We start from the raw sequence: 20,702 nt of genomic DNA, 5'->3' as shown, positions 1-20,702 counted from the left end.
AGAAGTACGGATGTTTGAATAATAAACCGATCTTTATTGAAGATTCATTGATTTGTACGAGTACGTTTGGGGGCGTGGTCATGTCCTCTGTGTCCTCCCTCACCACGCCTATAATGTGGGAAAAAGATAACAAAACGTAAAATATACCATACCTTATAATCTTGCTGAGGTAGTACAAGTATCGCAGCTGGCTCGGCGGCAGGTTGATGGGTGTCCGCTTGACCGCGAATATCTGTAGCGCGTCCTCCGGCACGGACACCAGCTTAGCGTACAGCAGCAGCCCACACAGCAGCATACAGGAGCGCGATTTGCCGTCCTAGAATGTTTATATTTCACTCTCTGTTTCTATTCATAAAAAATATGTTTAATAATATTTTTGTTAACATTTTAAACTTTCGCATTGCATTATAATTAAAACTTTTTAATCGGGACTTAACGCGACTTATTCTAGTAGTATGCTACTACGAGTACAGACTTTTTCTCAACGTTTCGGCCGTGTCGCAAGTAAGTCGCGTTAAGTCCCGATTAAAAAGTTTTGATACTTTTGTTGGTTGGGAAGCCATATTTTTACAATGATAGTAACTGGATTAGCTTAAGAGTGCATTATATAGTTTAGGTGAATGTGTTTGAATAAACACAGATTTCAAAAAAAATAATTACGGGTAAGCATTAGCCTCCATTTATGTTTTATGTCAAAAAATACAACAAACAACCTTCAAGTTACATGCTGTATTTTGTCGAGTTTAATAGAATTATAACACCTCAGCACTTCGTGACCATCAAATAATTGTGTTATTTATTATGCAAAATAATATTGTAACCTAATTTTAAGTAAAATATAGAAACAAACATATACCTGGCACGCAATAACAAGCGCGCTTTTATCGTCCTTAGCGAGGTACTGATACATGTTCTGTAGGAACGCGTAACACGGCGCGAGGAGCGGCGCGCGGCGCTCGTCTGGCCACACCCCCGCGTCCGCTACGAGTTGGCGGCGCGGGAAGCGGGCGCGCGTGTCAGTTGCGTACACGCAGTAGGCTCCGCCCGGATGGTGACTCTCGAGATATAGCTGAAATAGTATAATGACTATGGTATGGTAATTTTATGAATGAAATAATCTCATTTTTATCTTCGTTGGTCGTTCCGTCGGTTTTAATTTTTAAACTATTCGTTCTTAATTAATCAAAGTTGCTAGTTGTATCTCTAACTCGCACGTCTAGCTGCCGTATTTTGACAGGTGCGTGATACTATTTTGTGCGTTACTCTTGAACGTAAAAAACAAACGAAAACGTAGAAAACAACGACAAGACAAGCCTTGCAAAGAATATTGACTTACATGTATTCCACTCATACTTACTTTAACATCTTCAATGTGATTCGTTTTATAAGCACTCTCCAACAACTCTGACGGGTACGACATCACAACCACTCTGCTGGTAATGTAACTTATGTCCAAATCGGCTCGAGCTATGGATCTAAAACATTTGATATTATATTAATATTTTTCATCAAAACTCTAATCCGAAGATACATTTATTATTATACTAAATTGATTTAAAAGTAGATGGCGGACCTACATAATCTGCGGGCTATGTCAAGCCCAGTCAACATATTACGTTACATCAACTTGCTATAACCCGACGTAATGACGCATAATAAAATATACTCACTGCTGAACAGTTTGCATGACTTTAGACGATGTATCCTTTAAGTTTTTTAGGAAGCTGCCGGCGCCATCTTTGATGGAAGAGAACAGTCCGCCCGATGCCGGTGCGGCGTACTGCGGCGCGTGCGGCGCGGGGGCGGGGCGCGGCGCGGGGGCGGGGCGCGGCGGCGGCGGGCGCGCGGGCTCCGGCGGCCGCGGATTGGCCGTCTCTTGGATATTCGCACCGTTGTTCGCTGAAATAAATATGCTAGTGAGTCTTTAATCTATATATTTTTAATTTTGCAGTAACAGATTTTGGGAAAAGCGTTGAGCGATCTGTCTGTCGCTATATTATGCTCTTGCTTTGAAACACATTCATCTTGTTTAAACAGATTACTTACGTACCTAAATAACTCGTTTTAATATAAAGGGCGCGAAAAAGTTGTGAGCTAATGGTAACTGGACCTGACTCGTTTAAAAAAGGATTTAATTTTATCTTATAGTTCTTGTGTGTTTTAATTGTATTTCCATCTTTGAATTATTAACTTACCTAACCCTATTAGCAGGACCTTCTACTCAGCACTATCTAGACTCTAGAAGATACTTAATAACTATTACTTGATAATTATTAAGCACCTGCTATTATTAGTTCTAGCAATTTTACATATAATTTTTAAACACTTTTATTTAACTACTGAAATAAAACTATATTTTTGTCATTCATTTCAATTATGTAGGTGAGATTAATATTAATTTGAAATTTAAATTTTTCTTTTATTAGGATACATAATAAGTAATTCTAAACTGAAAATATTTACTCGAGTAAATAATCTGGTTCAGTATTGATTTGAACTCAAAAATGTTTATCTAAGCACTGAGCAATAATTTGTTGCAAACTTTAGACTTAAAAGCAAAGGATGATTATAAATTATTTTGAAAAAAAAACAAAACAAAATATAATTAGGATAAAATTTATTCGTAATTGAAGTAATATTTGTCTTACAGCATAGGTAAACTTATTTATAACAAACATACTTTCGTATACCTATTAATTACTTAACAAAATTAAAATACTTTTAACAAAGCTTCAATTATATTGCTTCATTTAATATAAGAAATCTAGACTTCTATATTTATTCTCATAGTATTCTTTTTGTTTTTTAAACTAAAAGAAAACCTTAGACCTAATAAGTAAATTATATTGGTAAAAGTTAATAGGTGATAAGAAGTATAAGAACTGGTCTACTTTTAAACAACCAGTACTACTACTTCATCTATTTCTGGGTCTCAATAAATATTAATTTAGAACTGAGTAAAATCACGTATTTTTATTTAGGACCTTGGATTTTGGATCACGGATCTCATTTAAATTCTTGGCATACACATTATTATGTCAGATGAAACAAGAGTTATTTTGATGAAACAGGTGTTCTTTTGATGAAACATAGCACCAAAAATAAGAAGATAAGAATAATTATGCTCAATTGTTCATCATTAATCTATAATATTTACCTAACATAATAAAACCAAAAAAGCTATTTTAACTTATACATACATTTGTATCAAATGCTGATGCTCGTTTAGTAAAAAGCTTAGTAGAAAGAACTAAATATAATGCTGAATGTTCAACATATTCCCACTTACCAGTAAAAAGTTTTGAGTTGCACACCGCGTACACAGATGTTGCAGTTTTGCAATGTCTAGTCCTTGTCTGGTACGTTAAAAAACCCGCTTGACAGACAAGTACATGATATTTTTAAACTTTAGCATCTGTATACACTATACACAGATCAAAACTCTTTTTATAAGTAAGGAGATATAATTTTATTACATCATCTACTTTGGAAAATAAAGCCAATCACAGCGTTTTAACTTTTGGAATGTTAGTTGTCATACATCACAGATTACTTTAGGAATAATCTTAAAACTTATGTTATTTTCGGATAAAACAAATCTTAAAAAATAAAAACAACTTTAACAAATTAAACTAACATTTTAGAAGCAATGGTAATTTTTAGAAACTTTTTATCGAAGAGTGTAACTTGCTATGATACAATTTTTTTACGTTCAAGAGTTAATTTTTGTACACAAAGCATAATAATATTTAAAAAGCAAATTAAAAATATAATTAAAAATATTATTTTGGAGAAAATTTAATTGTTTAAAAATATTGTTCCGTTTGAAGATTTACTTGGCTGTGTGCCTTTTCTCAAAGACTTTTTAAGATCGTAAGTCTTATTAGGCTACATTAAAATGATAAACAGTACGTAAACAAACTATAGTAATATAGTTTGGTACTTTAGTTACTAAAGTTTGGTAATTTCTACACCGTCATTCTTCTTTTATAAGAAGTAGGTAAGGATATAAAATGTCCAGAATCGTTAATGGAAGTTATCATGCAAGTTACCTTATTATATTACTTATTGTCATCTAAAGTATATCTAATTTTACACTATTTAATAACTTATGTAGTTAACAATGGAAAGCCAACAAAATGTTTAACATAAATGCGTCGCGCTTTAGCTAAATTATCAAAAATTGTTTCTATATCTTCTAAGTTTGAGCGATAGAATATTTACAAAATTCTGTGAACATAAACGAAAATTAAAAAAAAAATCTTGTACAAATTCAAATTGAAGTGATACGCGGTTGAGCGGCTATGACGCGAAATTACAGGGAATTGTGCGACCGCGCCGCTGTTTAAATAAATCGTTATAATATTTGCTTGTAATATTGTAGTCTAGCCGCCAAACCGCGCGTTCGGGCGGACGCATATAAATCCAACCCTATACAAAAAAAATGCATGTTAATTTCTAGTAAATTAAATGCGCGACGCATTTCAGTTGTAAATAAATAAAAAACAATACTCATCATTGCGAGCATGTCCGACATTCTAGCAAGCATAGTGCGGTGAGTCCAAGAGTTCATGCGCCAAGGGTCATTTAAACGAGAAAACTATCGGGCACCCAAAAAAGTTGAAAACACCTAAAATGAAAAAGAAAAGGTGATATGAATGTGTCAGTAGATAATGATACGAAACTTCATGCCTTCATTGATATTTTATCCTAAACAATAACATACTTACAACATTTAATGTGAGAGTTAGCATACCTAATTGATCTTAGTATATTTTTAAGAGACGTTCGGAATTAAATTATTAAAAAGTATGTATTACTTAGATAATTTTACGCATACTAACTGGCAAGTATCACGTCCCGTGACTCGCAATAAGTGACGTGCACGTTCTCACGTACGCACGCACGTGCGGACTTTGCGTACGCTTACGCACTATTGGTAAATAAATATTGCATGCGGCGTGTGTGTTAAAGTTCAAAACATTTTTTTATTATTTTATGTTAAGATATATCTTAAATGATAAAAAAATGTTTTCAACTTCAAAACAAAGTAATAAAATTGTTTTAAGAAATAGATTAAGTATAATTAAGTAATAACAGAAGTGTGAAATGCCTATTCCGTCGCAGTTACAGATTAGATAGATTTTGTTCGATAGAAGTGGAGAAATTGCTTGCGTGTGATAAATAAAAAAAAATAACATAAAGGCATGAAGTTTCACCTAAGAAAGAAAACAAAACATGCAATGAAATTAAGCTCTACTGGATACAGCATGCAATTTCGAATAATATGGTTTGCGATTTTTAAATGACGTTATTGTAGTCTTTCTTTCTCGTTCACACGTACTATGAACGTAAAGGTGGCTTTCCGATGTTTTACAAGAGTCCGTTTTTTTTAATTATTTATTTAAGGAGTTTTAGTTCTTACAAACTACGCAACTTCGGTTCTATGGAAGTAAAGTGTCGCATTATTTCGTGTCGCACTAGTGCGGTTTCACCTTCTTATGTCATGGTCACTTGCTCTCACATATAGTGTGTAAGCGAGAATGCAAGATATACGTATTTTTTTAATCTAGACGGATCCAGCTTATTTTTTTCCGGTGTTACTGCGAGCGTGTCAGCAGATATTTTTTTTAACTACGAAAATATTCCTCATTTGTTATATTTCTAATCAAGCTATCTGATGAATACTTTTTGCACCTAAACCCTCATCAAATAGCTGTTACTGTGCTAGTACCAAACAAGGACTTGTTAAAAGATCCAGGCATAAACGTAACAGATACGTACATTTGTTATTATAATTTCTAACTTAGCCTTTTTTTCCGCAATGCTAAAAACGATGGCCTGAAAAAATCCCTATTTATACTAACTCCAAGACATTTTTGGACTAACTAATAACCATGCCAGTAAACTCTACTCCTACAATTTCTTTATAGTTTATTGCTATTTTAGGTAACACACTTAATGAAAATAATGCATAAATTTTGGCAGGCATTTCAATGTTCTCAATTTTGATTAGTATCTATTAAAATTAATAACGTTATTAACCAAACCGAGATTAGTTTGTGACATATTAGCAGAATAGGACGATATTATAAGAAACGCCATGTATATAAGCTTAAAATATGTATTATTGTGTTAATAAGCGTTAGTAGAGTCGAACACAATACTGAAAGTTATTTACCGTGAAATCCAGTGATCCATCCTAATTATTCACTCGTTAAAAAAAACACCAACCTTGATTAATGAGAATAATTTATTTTTCTCTTAATTAACAAGTTATAATAAAATATAGTGTGTTACAGAAGGCGTTCCCCGCCAGATTTTCGTACACTAGATCCCGTACTAATACAAATATTCATTCAACTGAGTATCTACTCAATATTGTCGTCTCTGTCTGAACGTTGGAAAAGTCTCTCGACAGAAAAAGACAGCAACATTGACTCAGTTGCGTAAATATTTTTATTAGTAATGGGGTAGATGTGATGTATAAAATTACATATCTATCGTACACAAGTACGGTCAAACATTTAAGAATAGAATATGACTTCTTAATAATTAATCGTGGAATATGCTTCCCTCCATATACCGCCAAAACAGGTAGCCGGGACATTAAATATAAAATTTTGCTAATTTTGAAAATAATCGGCTACCTATTGTGACAGTATTTGAATACATTATAACCATTTTTAAGCCGACTAGTTATTATGCCAATGTGAAAAGCTGAAACATTTCGTGTGATAACCAAGCCCCAACTATTAGTGCGAATTAAAACATCGATCCAGAACGCCTAATATAATTGTGGAATATAATTTATCGTTTTAATACTAATGCGGTATTGTCGAAGTTTTTGTTTTGGAATGTTTTCTTAATGACATAATTTATATTTATTTTTTGTATGCGATAGTAGAAAAATAATAGCTTAATCCCTACCACATTAAAGAGTAAACTTCACAATGTGTAAATAGATAGAAAAAATCTAGTAACAGCCACTTTGAGCCGTCGATTGTGATTTGTGATAAATCGTTTAAAATAATGGCACACAAGAAAAATAATAAACATATTATTTTGGTATATTTGAAATTATTCTATACTTACAATTATTGAGTATATTGCAATATTACTGATAATTAATAAACGACGTGTAGGCTTGTACTGAAATGTGACCCTATGGAATGATTTATATTGCCTTTGGGCAGCTCCTTAATTAGAAAAACCGGTATGTTAAGGAATGTTTTGTGATATATGTGTTACACTTAAATCTAATAATAAATCACGTACATTTTATAAATGCACATTTTTTTTCTTTTTGGTAACATAATTTCAAAGTTTTTGTAATATAATTTTTTATGCCAATGGTCCTATATATTTAAGCATCTACTCACCCCGCAGCATAGTTTAGTTTTTAACTAAGGATGCTCGCGGACAGAGTCGGAATCGTAAAGCAAAGCACTTATAGTAAATAGAATACATGATTAAAGTCAAATAAATGCTATACTACCTTTTTGTTTCGTTAAACAGTATTTCTTACCTTCGTTGTTGAAAATCAATTGAGACAATCACAATTTTTTTAAGTAAACTAAAACAATTTACGTGAAAATAAAAATATTTTGAGTGTAAAAAGTTAAAAAAACTTGACCATTTTTAGCTCGAGAATATGCAACAGAATATAAATCGAATATGGACCGGAGACGTACGTACAACTGACACGGGCATCGCAAACGAATTTTCTAACGCGTTTATTTGTACTGTCGGTACTAGCACGTTTAAGATATGGTAGTGTAATATTTACTTGACTTTTTGTTACCTGGCGAGCTAGTGGCCACAGATTGTTCAACTTTTTTACGCTCAAATTTGAGTGGTTGCTTGAGGTTGATGTTGTTGGACTCCGCTATCGCCGCCAGCCGCTCCAGAATACTGCTTATCGTTAGACGCATCTCAGGGTTCACTGTTAGACAACCATCTGCGAATAACACAATTACTTGTAATAAAAATAATGCAAATCATACATAGTTCAATACTGGCTGGCACAGGACTGGCTACCCAACTGTTATAATCAATCACTACATAGTATAAAACAAAGTCTCTTTTTTCCCCTATGTCCCTTTGTTCCCTTTAATCTTTAAAACTACGCAACGGATTTTGATGCAGTTTTCTTTAGTAGATAGAGTGATTAAAGGTAATAACATCCATAAAATAGAGGAGAAATACTGTTATTTTTGAGGTTTCTAATGTGATGTCGTAAATAATTACATTTTTCCGCTTATATTGCAAACGCAGGCTAAACCCTACAAGATTTATCATAATAATGTACTAAGTATTGTACACAATGAAAAGGTCTACAGAAAACTCCGCGATGGTATTTGTCTATCTCATATGGATATCCCACAATAACAGTTTTTTGTCATTTACTTTTTACGACAAATAATGGCTAATTTTCGAAGCGATTTTAACCAATACAGCATTAATCCTTATTCAATTAAACACTTTAAATGCATTGTTGATAGATCTATATGGCCTTACAGCATATGATTTAAATGAATATTTTCGAAGCGGGCTTTATTATTGCGGGCCGTAGCGTTTGCGGCGGTACCGGCCAATGCGGGCCGCGGGCAGTAATGAATATAAGTCAAAACTACTGGATCGATTTTAATCATTTGTCCAGTAGCACTGTATAATATATTTTGTACCCGTTCGAAGCCAGGGCGGGTCACAGTTTAACATAAAGCAATAAAATAAACCTCATTCGCCATTTAGGCCAAATGTCAATAAAGATTATAAATCAGTAGCCGATCCCTACTAACTCTACAGGGTGTTAGAACTGAAGAAGTTTTTGCGAATCAATGATGAGAATAATAATTATGACAATAGCCTATTTGTAATAGATATAATATAATTCATGGCGAAAGATATGCCAAAATTCTCCGTTCCGACTTCTGTATTTTTTGCTTCTTTGCAAGATAAGGGGAACAAAAATAGAAATATTTCTTCATAAATATTAGTATAGAACACAGACATAGATCAAGATAGATACCGCATGTCGCTCTATTTGTATGAAAACGAGCGTGCCACTTTTTTATAGCTACTGTGACGTACTGATGATAAAGGTGCCCATTATCTAGGCCAACGTTTATATTTGAATTTCTACAGCTCAATACGGCACTTTTAGGCATTTAGGCATTTTTAAAATTTCGAATGACTTCCGATTCCGATAGCAGACTAAAGAACAGACTTTCGAAAGACTAGCATTGCTCGTCCTTTGGGAGCGTGATATGGCACGCGATTGCGAAGTACATACACATGCAATATCTATCATGATCTATGTCTGTGGTATAGAACTATACATAGTATAAATTATAGACAGTATTAATACTTACGTATTATTTCATGGAAGCACTTGTACTTTTGATCATTTGGGTTTAAATTGTAGTTTCCATTTAGGATGGCCAACTTTGCGGAATCTTCAAATGGATGTTGCATGAAGCATAAAGTGTACAATATACAACCTAGCGCCCACACATCAACTGCATGATCGATTTTCCGATTGTCCCAAGTATCCAACATTTCTGGGGCTCTATACATGGGAGTTGTGAATTGGGCCAGCTGAAAATTGAAAATTTTTATGTACACCTTTAAGAATGCAGTAATTTTGTATTATATGAAATAGCAGTCAGTAAACAATGTAAGTATAATAAATACAATTAAAATGCTGTTATGTCAACTTACAGCAATCTTTGTAACCAAAATAATCTTATTTTATAATGCTAATTTTATTTTGTAAGTATAATATAATACATATAATTATTAACATACATTTTCTTCTAACATGTTTCTTTGGTTGGCGCTCCAGGATGGATTAGGTGCGAAAACATCAGTTGTGGCTGATCCAAAGTCACATAGTTTTATTGTACCTGCAATTATTTTATCTGTTAGATCTGTTTATTCTGCATCTTATGTAAAATAATTAACATTTTTATTTAACTCATTGTGGCTTGCCACATACGCTCACCGGTGAACGAGACACAATACAATATCTATTGTGTCTCGTTTTCCCACGATCAACGGGTTAACACCTAGTTCATGAGGTTCGGTTTATTCTTTCAATAAAGTTCTTGAAGAAAAACCGATGAAAAAAATCTACTGTTAATAAAACGGCATGTCACATCACTACCCTTTTATTCAATTTGTAATCAATCGGCCAAGTGCGAGTCGGACTCGCGCACTAAGGGTTCCGTACCTTTATAGACGAAAAATGGCCAAAAATTGTGTTTTTGTATGGGAACCCCCCTTATATTTTTATTTTATTTAAATATTATTATTAATTATTAAAGTAGACAAATAACTAAGGCCTTTATGAAAATTTCAAGTGCCTAGCTGTTGCCATTATTGATTACGAGCAAAAAAGGGCCATAAAAATAATGTTTGTTGTATGGGCGCCTCCCTTAAATATTAATTTTATTTTGTTTTTATTATTTATTGTTATAGCAGCAAGAGAAATACACAATCTGTAAAAATTTCAGAAGTTGAGCTATAGCGGTGATTGAGTTACAGCCTGAAGACAAACAGACGGACAGACATAGAAATCTCAGTAATAGGGTCCCGTTTTTACTCTTTGGGTATGGAACCCTAAAAATTACCATATATTATTTAATGCACCTAAAACTACTGGCCAAATGATTCTTTGTAACAAAGATTCAGTCAAAGCAAAATGTAAATGTTTAACAATAAAACCTAACCTTCTTCTTTAGGAAGTTAGTTAAAAATGCAACAGTAACATAGTACTGTAAGTGGAAACAATTATAATATAACAGCATAATTAAGGTAACAGGATAAACAGGAAAGATGTTGTTAATTTAATCAAATAATTATGTAATTACCTTCGTTGGATATTAAGAAATTTTCTAGTTTGAGATCACGATGAGCTATTGGAGGCACTTGAGCGTGCATGTGTTGTACAGCTCTGCAAGTCTGATAGAATACTCTTAATATAGTCGACAACGGGAATGCCTGCCCCCTGTTCTGTAAGGCTTCCATCAGACTTCCTCCGCTGCAGAGGTCGGTGAGCAACAAATATTCGCTCATGCCGTGTGAGGTCTTCGACTTATCAATAAAAGAAGCAGCTATATATTTAATTACATTGGGGTGTCCGGACAGTTTTTTTAGTATACTTATCTCTTGTATTATATTCTTATTGGCTTGCTCATCGGCAGCCATAAGTCTTTTTAAGGCATATTCAGTTCCAGTTGAAACATCTTGAGCTACAAATACAAATGCGAACCCACCTGAAAGATAGACATAGTTCACTTACAATGGGAATTGTCAACTATACATCATTAAAGAGGCACTAGTTATTGTAAATAGCATATAATATAAAATTTAAATATTTACAAGATTACCCAAAAAGTTGCCATAGGCAATTGGGTCTGCCGATAATTCTTGATCGGGAATGACAATTGAGATTCTGAATGTTAATTTGATTTTCAGTTTTCTTGCGTGTTAATACTGTATTGAAGCTACTAACAAAGAGATCCTAACGCCCCCGAAAAATTAAAGAATCGAGATTGATAAAAAATTTGATCCATTATACTTAATTCGTATCAACTTACCCTCTGCTATGACTTTTTTTACTCTTAATTTCATGTTTCCTATTTCAACAAATTGACCAACAAAATCATTATCACTGCCTCCGTTGGCACCTCCAGAGCTGAAGTACCCCATTGCTGATTTAAACACACTCATGTTTCTACTTTTGTATAATTTCGTTCGTCATCAAATAATAAATAAAATAAATACTCATAAGCACATTTTAATCTATGTTTTCATGGTAAATAAAATGAACTACCTAGATAGAAAATGAATATTAAAATTATTAAAATACCAAGAAAATACGGATTCTCAATAGGTAGAAATCTGGCACTTGGCAGTTCGTACTTCGTGTACGACATTAGTGATGTTCTAGCAAGTAAACGACTCGATTTTTTAAAATCGAGAATCTTGACTCTCTAAGGGGGGTATTACATTATCATTTATATATGATCATTTCTATGATCATATATAGGATCCAATATATATGATCATTTGAACATATCTGTACATTACATTATCATATTTCATTGTCATATATGATAATCTAATATCATATAATTATGATATGATATCATATATCATATATGATATGATATTAGATTATCATATATATTGGATCCGAGATCATTGAGTCAATGATATTGGATAATGTAATATAGAAATATGATTAATTTCTTCCTTGATCAAAGATTTTTGACATTTGCTGAGAGATTGGATCCAATACGGTCATAGAAATAGGTGTTGCCAGTTATTTAATATAAAAAAGAGTTTTTAATTTCTTGTTCGTTAATATGTTTCAAATAATGTAATGTAATTATTTTTCTAATTATATACTTCGATAATCTTGCCGAAATAACAAAAAACAAGCCATATTAAAAATGACGATGTCTTTTGACAAATCGAATTCTCTGAGATCTAGTAACCCTGACGTCAATACCTATCAGCGTTAGCGCTCTCCATTGGCTATTGAAACCACATATGACGTAAAATAGGGTCAATGAAATATGATAATGTAATACGCAGATATGATCAAATGATCATATATATTGGATCCTATATATGATCATAGAAATGATCCAATATATATGATAATGTAATACCCCCCTTAGAGGCGTCTTTAGTTGTGACTTGTGAGTTGTGGACATATTATAATAAAGTACTCTGTGGTTGTGGACTATGGTCACATGGTCACAGGCTATAACTGCAGAACACTAAATACTCCTACCGGAGTATAACTGTCTACTTAGATTTTAGAAGAACTACATAACGTTAATAATATTAAGGTCTACGAATAATAAAAATCGGCTAAGTGCGAGTTGGACTCGCGCACAAAGGGTTCCGTACCACAATAAAGCAAAAATAGGCTGAAAATTGTGTTTCTTTCTTTTATGGGTTTCTAATTCCTTAATTATTTCATTTATTTAAATTTTATTATAAATTATTAAAGTACAGATAAAGCGGAGTATTTCATGAATATTTCAAGTGCCTCTGTATTGTTGTTTATTTATTTATTTATTTATACTTTTGCACAATGTTAGTACATAGGCGGACTTAATGCCAGATGGCATTCTCTACCAGTCAACCTTTAGGTGTTCAGAAACAAAATTGTGTAGGTGCCAAAAATGCGAAAAGATGTAAAGAAAATAAACAAAATGCAATCTAAATTTAGGATCATAAGTAAGCATTTCACTTAGTGATATGAAACTACTCTAATGATACCATAAAAATATGCCTAATTTAATACAAATTTCTTACTACATATATTTATATAAAAACATCATCATGCTATATAATATTATATAATTTAAAAATACTAGTACCTACTTAGATAAATAATGTATATTTAATATACCTACATATATAATAATGTATACACATACATATATATTAATAGAATAATAATAATAAATTATAAAATAAAAAGTGTAATTAAAACAAATATTTAATACTTTCGTGCCAATTGCGTCAAATAGAATTCACGAACCTTGCGTTTAAAAGTGTCCCTGGTTTTGGTTAGCCTGATTTCTCGAGGAAGAGCATTCCAGAGTATTATAGCCTGTGCGTTGAAAGACGAGTGGATGATGTCTGATCCATGGGAAGGGCAAGAAAGGAGTGCATTGTTAGAGGATCGAAGGGATTTGTCATGGGTACTGGAACGGTATTGGAAAAGGGGGGTTAGATATTTAGGAGCATTGGGGTGATGCAACAGGGAGTACAGCATACACAAGGCCCTAGTAGAACGGCGCCGTCGTATTGGTAGCCAGTGTACTTTAGATCGAAAGGTGGAAACATGATCGAATTTACGTAAATTAAAAGTAAATCTTAAACAGTTGTTGAGTAGGCGATCAAGTTTATTAAGTTGGTCAGCGTTTAGGTCGAAATAGCACACATCACCGTAATCGATGATGGGAAAGATAAGTGACTGAACGAGCATTAACTTGACTGAAGAAGGAAGGAAGTTTTTTAACCGATACAGGGATCGCAGGATGCCAGTGACTTTGCGAGAGACGTGTGAGATTTGTGGCTGCCAAGTAAGAGTCGAATCAATGTGTAATCCAAGGTCCTTAACGTTCGAACAATATGGAATGACAGAGCCGTTATAGATGACTGGTGGAAGAGCACCTTGATCAATCTTGCTTAAATTCCTGGCACTACCTATTAAAATGGCTTGGCATTTTGCTGGGTTAACTGTCAGGCCAAAGTTACTAAACCAATGTCTTATAGCATCGAGATCTTGATTTATTATATCGATAGCAGATGGTAGGTATTCGATTTCGGCTTGACTGTATATTTGCAAATCATCAGCAAACAGATGATACGCACTGCGAAGTATTTTGGTGATGAGATTAATAAAAATCGAGAAGAGAAGTGGAGAAAGAATACCGCCTTGAGGGACGCCCGTTTCAAGATCTAGCCAATCGGAGAATGACTTATCTGTGCGTACAGACTGCCGACGTCCCCGTAGATAGGAAGAAATCCATGCTAGTGCTACAGACGAAATCTTTAGGCATGAAAGGGCTGCCAATAGAATGTTGTTATTGATATCGAGCAAAAAATAGCAAAAAATTCACGTTTGTTGTATGGGTGCCCCCCATAAATATTAAATTTATTTTGTTTCTAGTACGGAACCCTAACAACTAAGGAAACCGGAAACGTAACTCCCATACTTCAACCGTTTTGAATTTGGTTCAACCAAGGTTCAACGAATATTATACTCACAAGGAGATTTGGTTCCTTTTCGCACACTAAAATATGACAATAGCTATAAAAGGCTCCCCACACAGACGCGTTATTATCGGTCGATAATATCGCATGCGTTATTGCGATATCTGTTTTCAGTACATTTTGTATTATAGTAGAGGAGGTGGTACTCGTTTTGAAAGGTAATTTTATACCGAGCGAAAATCGTAACAATAATAGTATTCTATTAATACTGTATAATAAATTATTAAGAGTTTTGATCGCCAGCTACGTCAGTATAATGGGTGGAATAAAAATTAAGACTACCTCAAAGTTGTTGTTGGGAATACATATTGTTTTGACATTATAAAGATCTCAATTCGCACCCAATCATAAAGGTAATATACTAATATACCTAGCCGAATAGTTCTCTATTCCGGCCTTTTTTTCTACAAAGACCTGAGCAAGTGAGATGTCACTATCAGTAACACTACGTGGTAGAAAAAGGCGTGCGATACATGACAGCAGAACTCTTTTTTGACGTCCAGTCGGCACTTATCGACACGCTGACAATTTAATTTCATATAGAATGCATGTTTAATCATGCTTGTTTTAGTGTATACGTACACATATTTTTACACACAGATGTAAACCAATTTCGGTTTCATTTGACAGCTCGAGATTGTTGCTCTATTTCACTAGGTATATTAACTTTATGCACCCAATAAATTGTCATATAATATCTAGATTATAGACACTAAGGTTCGATAGGCGCTTTAAAAGTAAAATCTATATAATTCTTCCTCAAAAATATTCGATTACTATCGAATTAATTACTTACCGAATAAAATTGCTATATGAGATAATTTTATAGTGAACTAGCTATTGCCCGCAACTTCGTCCGCGTGGACTTTAGTAAAAACATTCTTTGTCCCAGATTTAAATTAGTATGTCCAATCTCCATGCCAAATTTCATCAAAATAGATTAAAAAGTTTAGGCGAGAATCATAAAAGTTTATTGTGCGGGAACCGTTTCCCGAGACTGAAAGTATTGCCACACCAAATTTCATCAAAATAGATTGAATAGTTTAGGCGATAATCATAAAAGTTTATTGTGCGGGAACCGTACATTTTTCGGGACAAAATTAGTATTTCTTGTCCTTTCCCGAGACTCAAAGTATCTCTATACCAAATTCCATCAAAATAGATTGAATAGTTTACGCGCAAATCATAAAAGTATATTGTGCAGTAACCGTACATTTTTTCGCGACAAAATATATCCTATGTTCTTTTTTGGGACTCAAAGTATATTTATACCAAATTTCAGCAAAATGGGTCCAGCCGTTTACGCGTGATGTCGTGAGTCGTGACCACGTGAAATATAACGTTCCGCGCAGCTTCGCCCGCGTAAATTAAATGTTTCACAGACAAATTAGTCTACAAAAAATAGCTTATGATCCTTCACGTGGTCTACTTTTTATCTGTGCCAAATAACACAAAAATTGCTCCAGTAGTTCGTGAGATTAGCCCTTTCAAATAATTTCCCCCGTCTTTTTACACATTTTCCTCATTTATTTACTCCTGTTAGTCTTAGCGCAAAATATAGCTTATACCCTTCCTCGATAAATAGGCTATCTAACACTGAAATAATTTTTTAAATCGTTCTTCGCTCCTATTAGTATTCGCGTGATAAAATATAGCCTATAACCTTCCTCGATAAATGGGCTGTCTAACACTGAAAGAAGTTTTCGAATCGGACTAGTAGTTCCTAGGATTAGTGCGTTCAAACAAACAAACAAACAAACTCTTCCTAATTATAATATTTATTATAATATAATATAATATTAGTATAGATTCAAACGAATATTGTCGTCAGCTGAATGTTTCTAGGTGGAAATGTCGTCTACACGACGCCCTCAGATACATTGAGCTCAAAGTATGGTTATTGATTATATAGCTGGCTGACGGATTCTCCACTGTCATGGTAACGACTGACGGTTTTTATTATTATTCACAAAGTAGGAACATTCACCTGTATAAATTTTGTATGGTATGAAATGACTTTATATTCAATTTTTTTTTACATATTCAGGAAGGTGACTGACGTTGAATCCCCCGTCTGCAATACGGCTGACGGTGATTTTTTTGTTAAAAATGACCTCAATAATCATCCATCAAACTTTCAAATGTTATAAAATTACTTTTAGCAAAAAATTTTTTGCCAACTTTGAGACACCCTCAATGTACAACCCACCACGGGTATCAAAACTGACGCTCATTATGTTGATTATTAGATATTAATCTACTACTGGACAAAAATTTGGTCGGTATGAAATGAATTTGCAAAAAATAGCATCACCTCCCCTACTATAATTAAGATGGTCAATGGTCATGTTACATGTAGTTACACACTGCTGCGATAATAACACCGTAATGGAAGTAGGACGTTGCGTTTAGCTCCGTCCTGCGATATTCCGATATGAGTTCTAGAATGTTTTGTATGGACGCTAACGACTGTACATACACCTGCGATAATAACCAGTGCTATCTCGTAAAAAATATCGGACGATAAAAACGCACTGTGTGCAAGGAATCTAGACGCATTATCGCAATACCGCATGCGATATTATCGACCGATAATAATGCGCTTGTGTGGGGGAGCCTTAAAGCCGTTGACAATAACTGATACTTGTATAAATACTCAAAATTGTGAACCAAATATATGCATAAAGTATGCATGTATTCAGGTCTCATTTTTTAGACTCGCGGAACAAATTTTTTGACACAGTTACCCTTCTTTAGTTAATATTATTCATATGTTGTGGTGCTATAAATAGTGACAATGCTTTACCATTCAAATCGTTTCAGATACTGAGTTATTTCTAGTAATTTCTAAAAGACACGAAGACACGAAGTTTACATAGTCTTTGACTTTTGACCGTCAGCTAACCACCATCGCGTGACGTCGAGACGAAATTGAGGCCACCGACTCGAGCGAAAAAATATTAAAGCGTTGCTGCTTGCCCCGCACCGCCACCGTGGGTAAAGCCGAGGGGTGAGCCAAAGTTAAACATCTTCAACTCGATAACGACGAGAGCAGAAGGTGCGATGAGGAGGGACACTTGCTGGTGGAGACTGGAGTGAAGAAGGAGGAAGCCCACCGTCTACAATCACCACGGCACCGCACCTTATGTGCCCGAGCTGTGCCTGCACAGCAAGGTACCCGCGACGCCGCTCTACGTGTCGCGCTTGGACTGGTCGACGATTCATCTACTTACATATAAATTAAAATTACTAATTACTCCGTATGGTGTACCACAAAATGTACAGATTGTGGGATATACTAGGGCGAGCGAAGCGAGCGAGAAGCATGATTACATGTGTTTAAAGAATTAAAATCGTAAAATTTTATCCTCTCTTTCACAAATGAAGAATTATACATAACTTTGTTTTGGTTCGTTCCACAACTAAGAATTAATTAATTAAGAATCGATTAAATTCACGATGGCGTATCGAACACGATCTATTGGCCAACACTATCAATCATTACCAAAATTCGATGTTGCTAATTTAAAAAAATAATATTTTCCTTCATTTGACACATAAAAATGAGGGATTTTCACAAGATTGTCATTTATATTTTTTAATTTTAATTTTAATAATCTTAACTAGATGGCGTAAGGATAGGCACTTCTAGATTTTCTATTGGTTCCTCACCGATTTGAAATTATCTGCAGTTTGGCATCACTGACTACTTGCTGACTACATATGGGTTGTGTTTCCAAAAAATATCAGTGTACTGTCAAGTGTGACAGAAATCAAAATATCTTAAACCTTAAAAAGCGATCATTGGCCTAAGCGATTAGGCCAGTACACTGGTAATAGTTTAGGAACACGCTGACATAATAAAAACTTGTCAAACTGAAACTTGACAACTGAAAGAGTTTTGGCGGGCATGTCACTAACAAACTTCTTCTACTTTTTATTGTTGGTGTGGTTTTTATTATTTTTTCCCAAATTGTGGTTTTTGGGTTTTTGATATTCATTATTGGCAAAATATTAGCCATTAAATATCCGTTATCTTGCACAAGTGCAGGTAAGATGTTGTCAAAACCAAAATGTATAATTCCTGTGATATTTGGTGTGAATAGTGCTATTTCTTCCGTGAATTTTAGCTAAAACATCGTTATAATAACTTTATTATCCTATTCATTGGAATATTATTGCGTCTTTTTCAAGTTGAAATGTATCAAGTTTTACATTCTTTTGCCCAGTTTTGTAGCAATTATTGATGGTATTCCCTAGTATTACCGATAGTTGTCTACCCATACACCATCTAGTTACTAAAATAAAACTGTTTGACAATCAAATTAAAAAAATAGAAAAAAAGCGTCGAAAGCGTGTAATGTTATGTCCTACTTAGTAGGACATAACAAAGGAGTCGGTCTGCATATTTCATGCATAAACCTATTATATAGTATATATTTTACGCTTTTATTACATGAAGTCTATGATTTCATGTAATAAAAGCGTTGATAAAGGTTTTTAGTGAACATTTAATGCTAGATATTGTTGAGTTCTGTGGTTCCGCTAATAAACTATAAGAATGGTCAAAGTATACCTCATACACGTGGATTTAACATTAAATACGTAAGTTTTGAACAACGTTTTTTGGGCTTTTCAATCGGTATTTTTGTAAGCTAAAAAGATAATTCATAAGTTTATTAATCCCTTATCCGTGCTATATAAGGCATTAGTGCTAAAAATGTCACAGCAATTAATAATTTGACTATAAAAATTGCATAGCTTTTTACGTGTGTTTATGGATTCTCATCACTTGAACTATAGTTAATTGATATCATGAACTAATTGACTTTCTTTCCTGTATCATAATGTGCTTCGAAATAATCGACAAATAGAAATATTCAAGAAAATAATCGCATACTACTGGTATGAAAAAAAGCACAAAATGGCCACTCAATGACGGGCTAGGACTACATCTATACTATAATACTTTATCTATGTAAAATACCAATGAAATACTTACAATTTTTGTCAGATTTTAGAACATGACACTCACACTGACACTAATTTTTAACTTTGCGCATGCGCAATGTGCATCGAAAAACGAAACGAACACGACTTCAAAACCACCAGACTACTTAGATCATAGACTTAATATATATACTGTCGAGATCTGCTACTTAGGGTATATATATAAGGTCAAATTGCGTACTACATCAACAAATTATGAAAGTACTAAATATGTAAAAAATTGGAACCCAGACACTTATTATTCATTATAATGATTTTTTATAATAGATTTTGAAAGACCCATTCGATATTTAATTATTATTGAAAGAAATTGTTGTAATTTGACTACCGCTAATGGCGGCCAACAAAGCTCGGCAAAGTTATAAATGAAGGTGGAACTAACGCTGCCACATACAAAAACGACATATTTGACAGTTCTTCTTTACCAGCAGCGCCCCCGCCTAAGTTCATATAAAGTCTTGTCGCACCCTTCGAAGGATAATTTTCATTTTGAAATATTTCTCCAGAATTACCGGTGAACCCACTTTATTTTGGGCTTAAAAAATCGCAAATCGTACAAAGAAATTGATAAGCAGTTTTTTAGATGTTTATCTTTGATACAAAGTTACCAATTCTGACAATTTCTCAAAAATTGTAACACATCCGGCAAACATTACGTATGATAAATGGAAATTTTAAAATGAATTATTTCACGTAACTTGTCGGTAAGGTATTGATTTTTTGGTATCAATCGATGCAGGATGTCATATTCTACTATATATTTCGAATTTAGGTCAGAATCTTTGAATTTATAAATGTTATATACATCCTTAAAGTAGGGCCCGTGTTCGTTTCATTTTTTCGCAGTTTGGCAGCTGACTGTCAACTTCATAATGGAGTGTCAT

The 20,702-nt window shown here is 33.8% G+C and overlaps 1 protein-coding gene across 2 annotated transcripts in view; it reads right to left on the bottom strand.

The window, feature by feature from the left end:
• Nucleotides 1-11,913, bottom strand: part of LOC121730989 (cyclin-G-associated kinase) — a 29,890-nt gene extending 17,977 nt beyond the window's left edge. For both annotated transcript variants that reach the window (XM_042120266.1, XM_042120267.1), the window contains exons 1-9: nucleotides 11,604-11,913; nucleotides 10,875-11,279; nucleotides 9,811-9,908; nucleotides 9,375-9,600; nucleotides 7,805-7,960; nucleotides 1,671-1,899; nucleotides 1,358-1,475; nucleotides 857-1,069; nucleotides 153-316 (exon numbers count right to left, since the gene is read on the bottom strand). In XM_042120266.1, coding sequence (XP_041976200.1) covers nucleotides 153-316; nucleotides 857-1,069; nucleotides 1,358-1,475; nucleotides 1,671-1,899; nucleotides 7,805-7,960; nucleotides 9,375-9,600; nucleotides 9,811-9,908; nucleotides 10,875-11,279; nucleotides 11,604-11,736 — 1,742 coding nt within the window. In that variant the 5' untranslated portion in view covers nucleotides 11,737-11,913. The remainder of the gene's footprint in view (nucleotides 1-152; nucleotides 317-856; nucleotides 1,070-1,357; nucleotides 1,476-1,670; nucleotides 1,900-7,804; nucleotides 7,961-9,374; nucleotides 9,601-9,810; nucleotides 9,909-10,874; nucleotides 11,280-11,603) is intronic.
• Between the last annotated feature and the right edge of the window lie 8,789 nt (nucleotides 11,914-20,702).

Source organism: Aricia agestis, chromosome 10, assembly GCF_905147365.1.
Source record: "Aricia agestis chromosome 10, ilAriAges1.1, whole genome shotgun sequence".
In the NCBI taxonomy this organism is placed as follows: Eukaryota; Metazoa; Arthropoda; class Insecta; order Lepidoptera; family Lycaenidae; genus Aricia; species Aricia agestis.
Note: the sequence above shows the minus strand (reverse complement) of the source record. Positions and strands in the feature narration are given on the sequence as shown.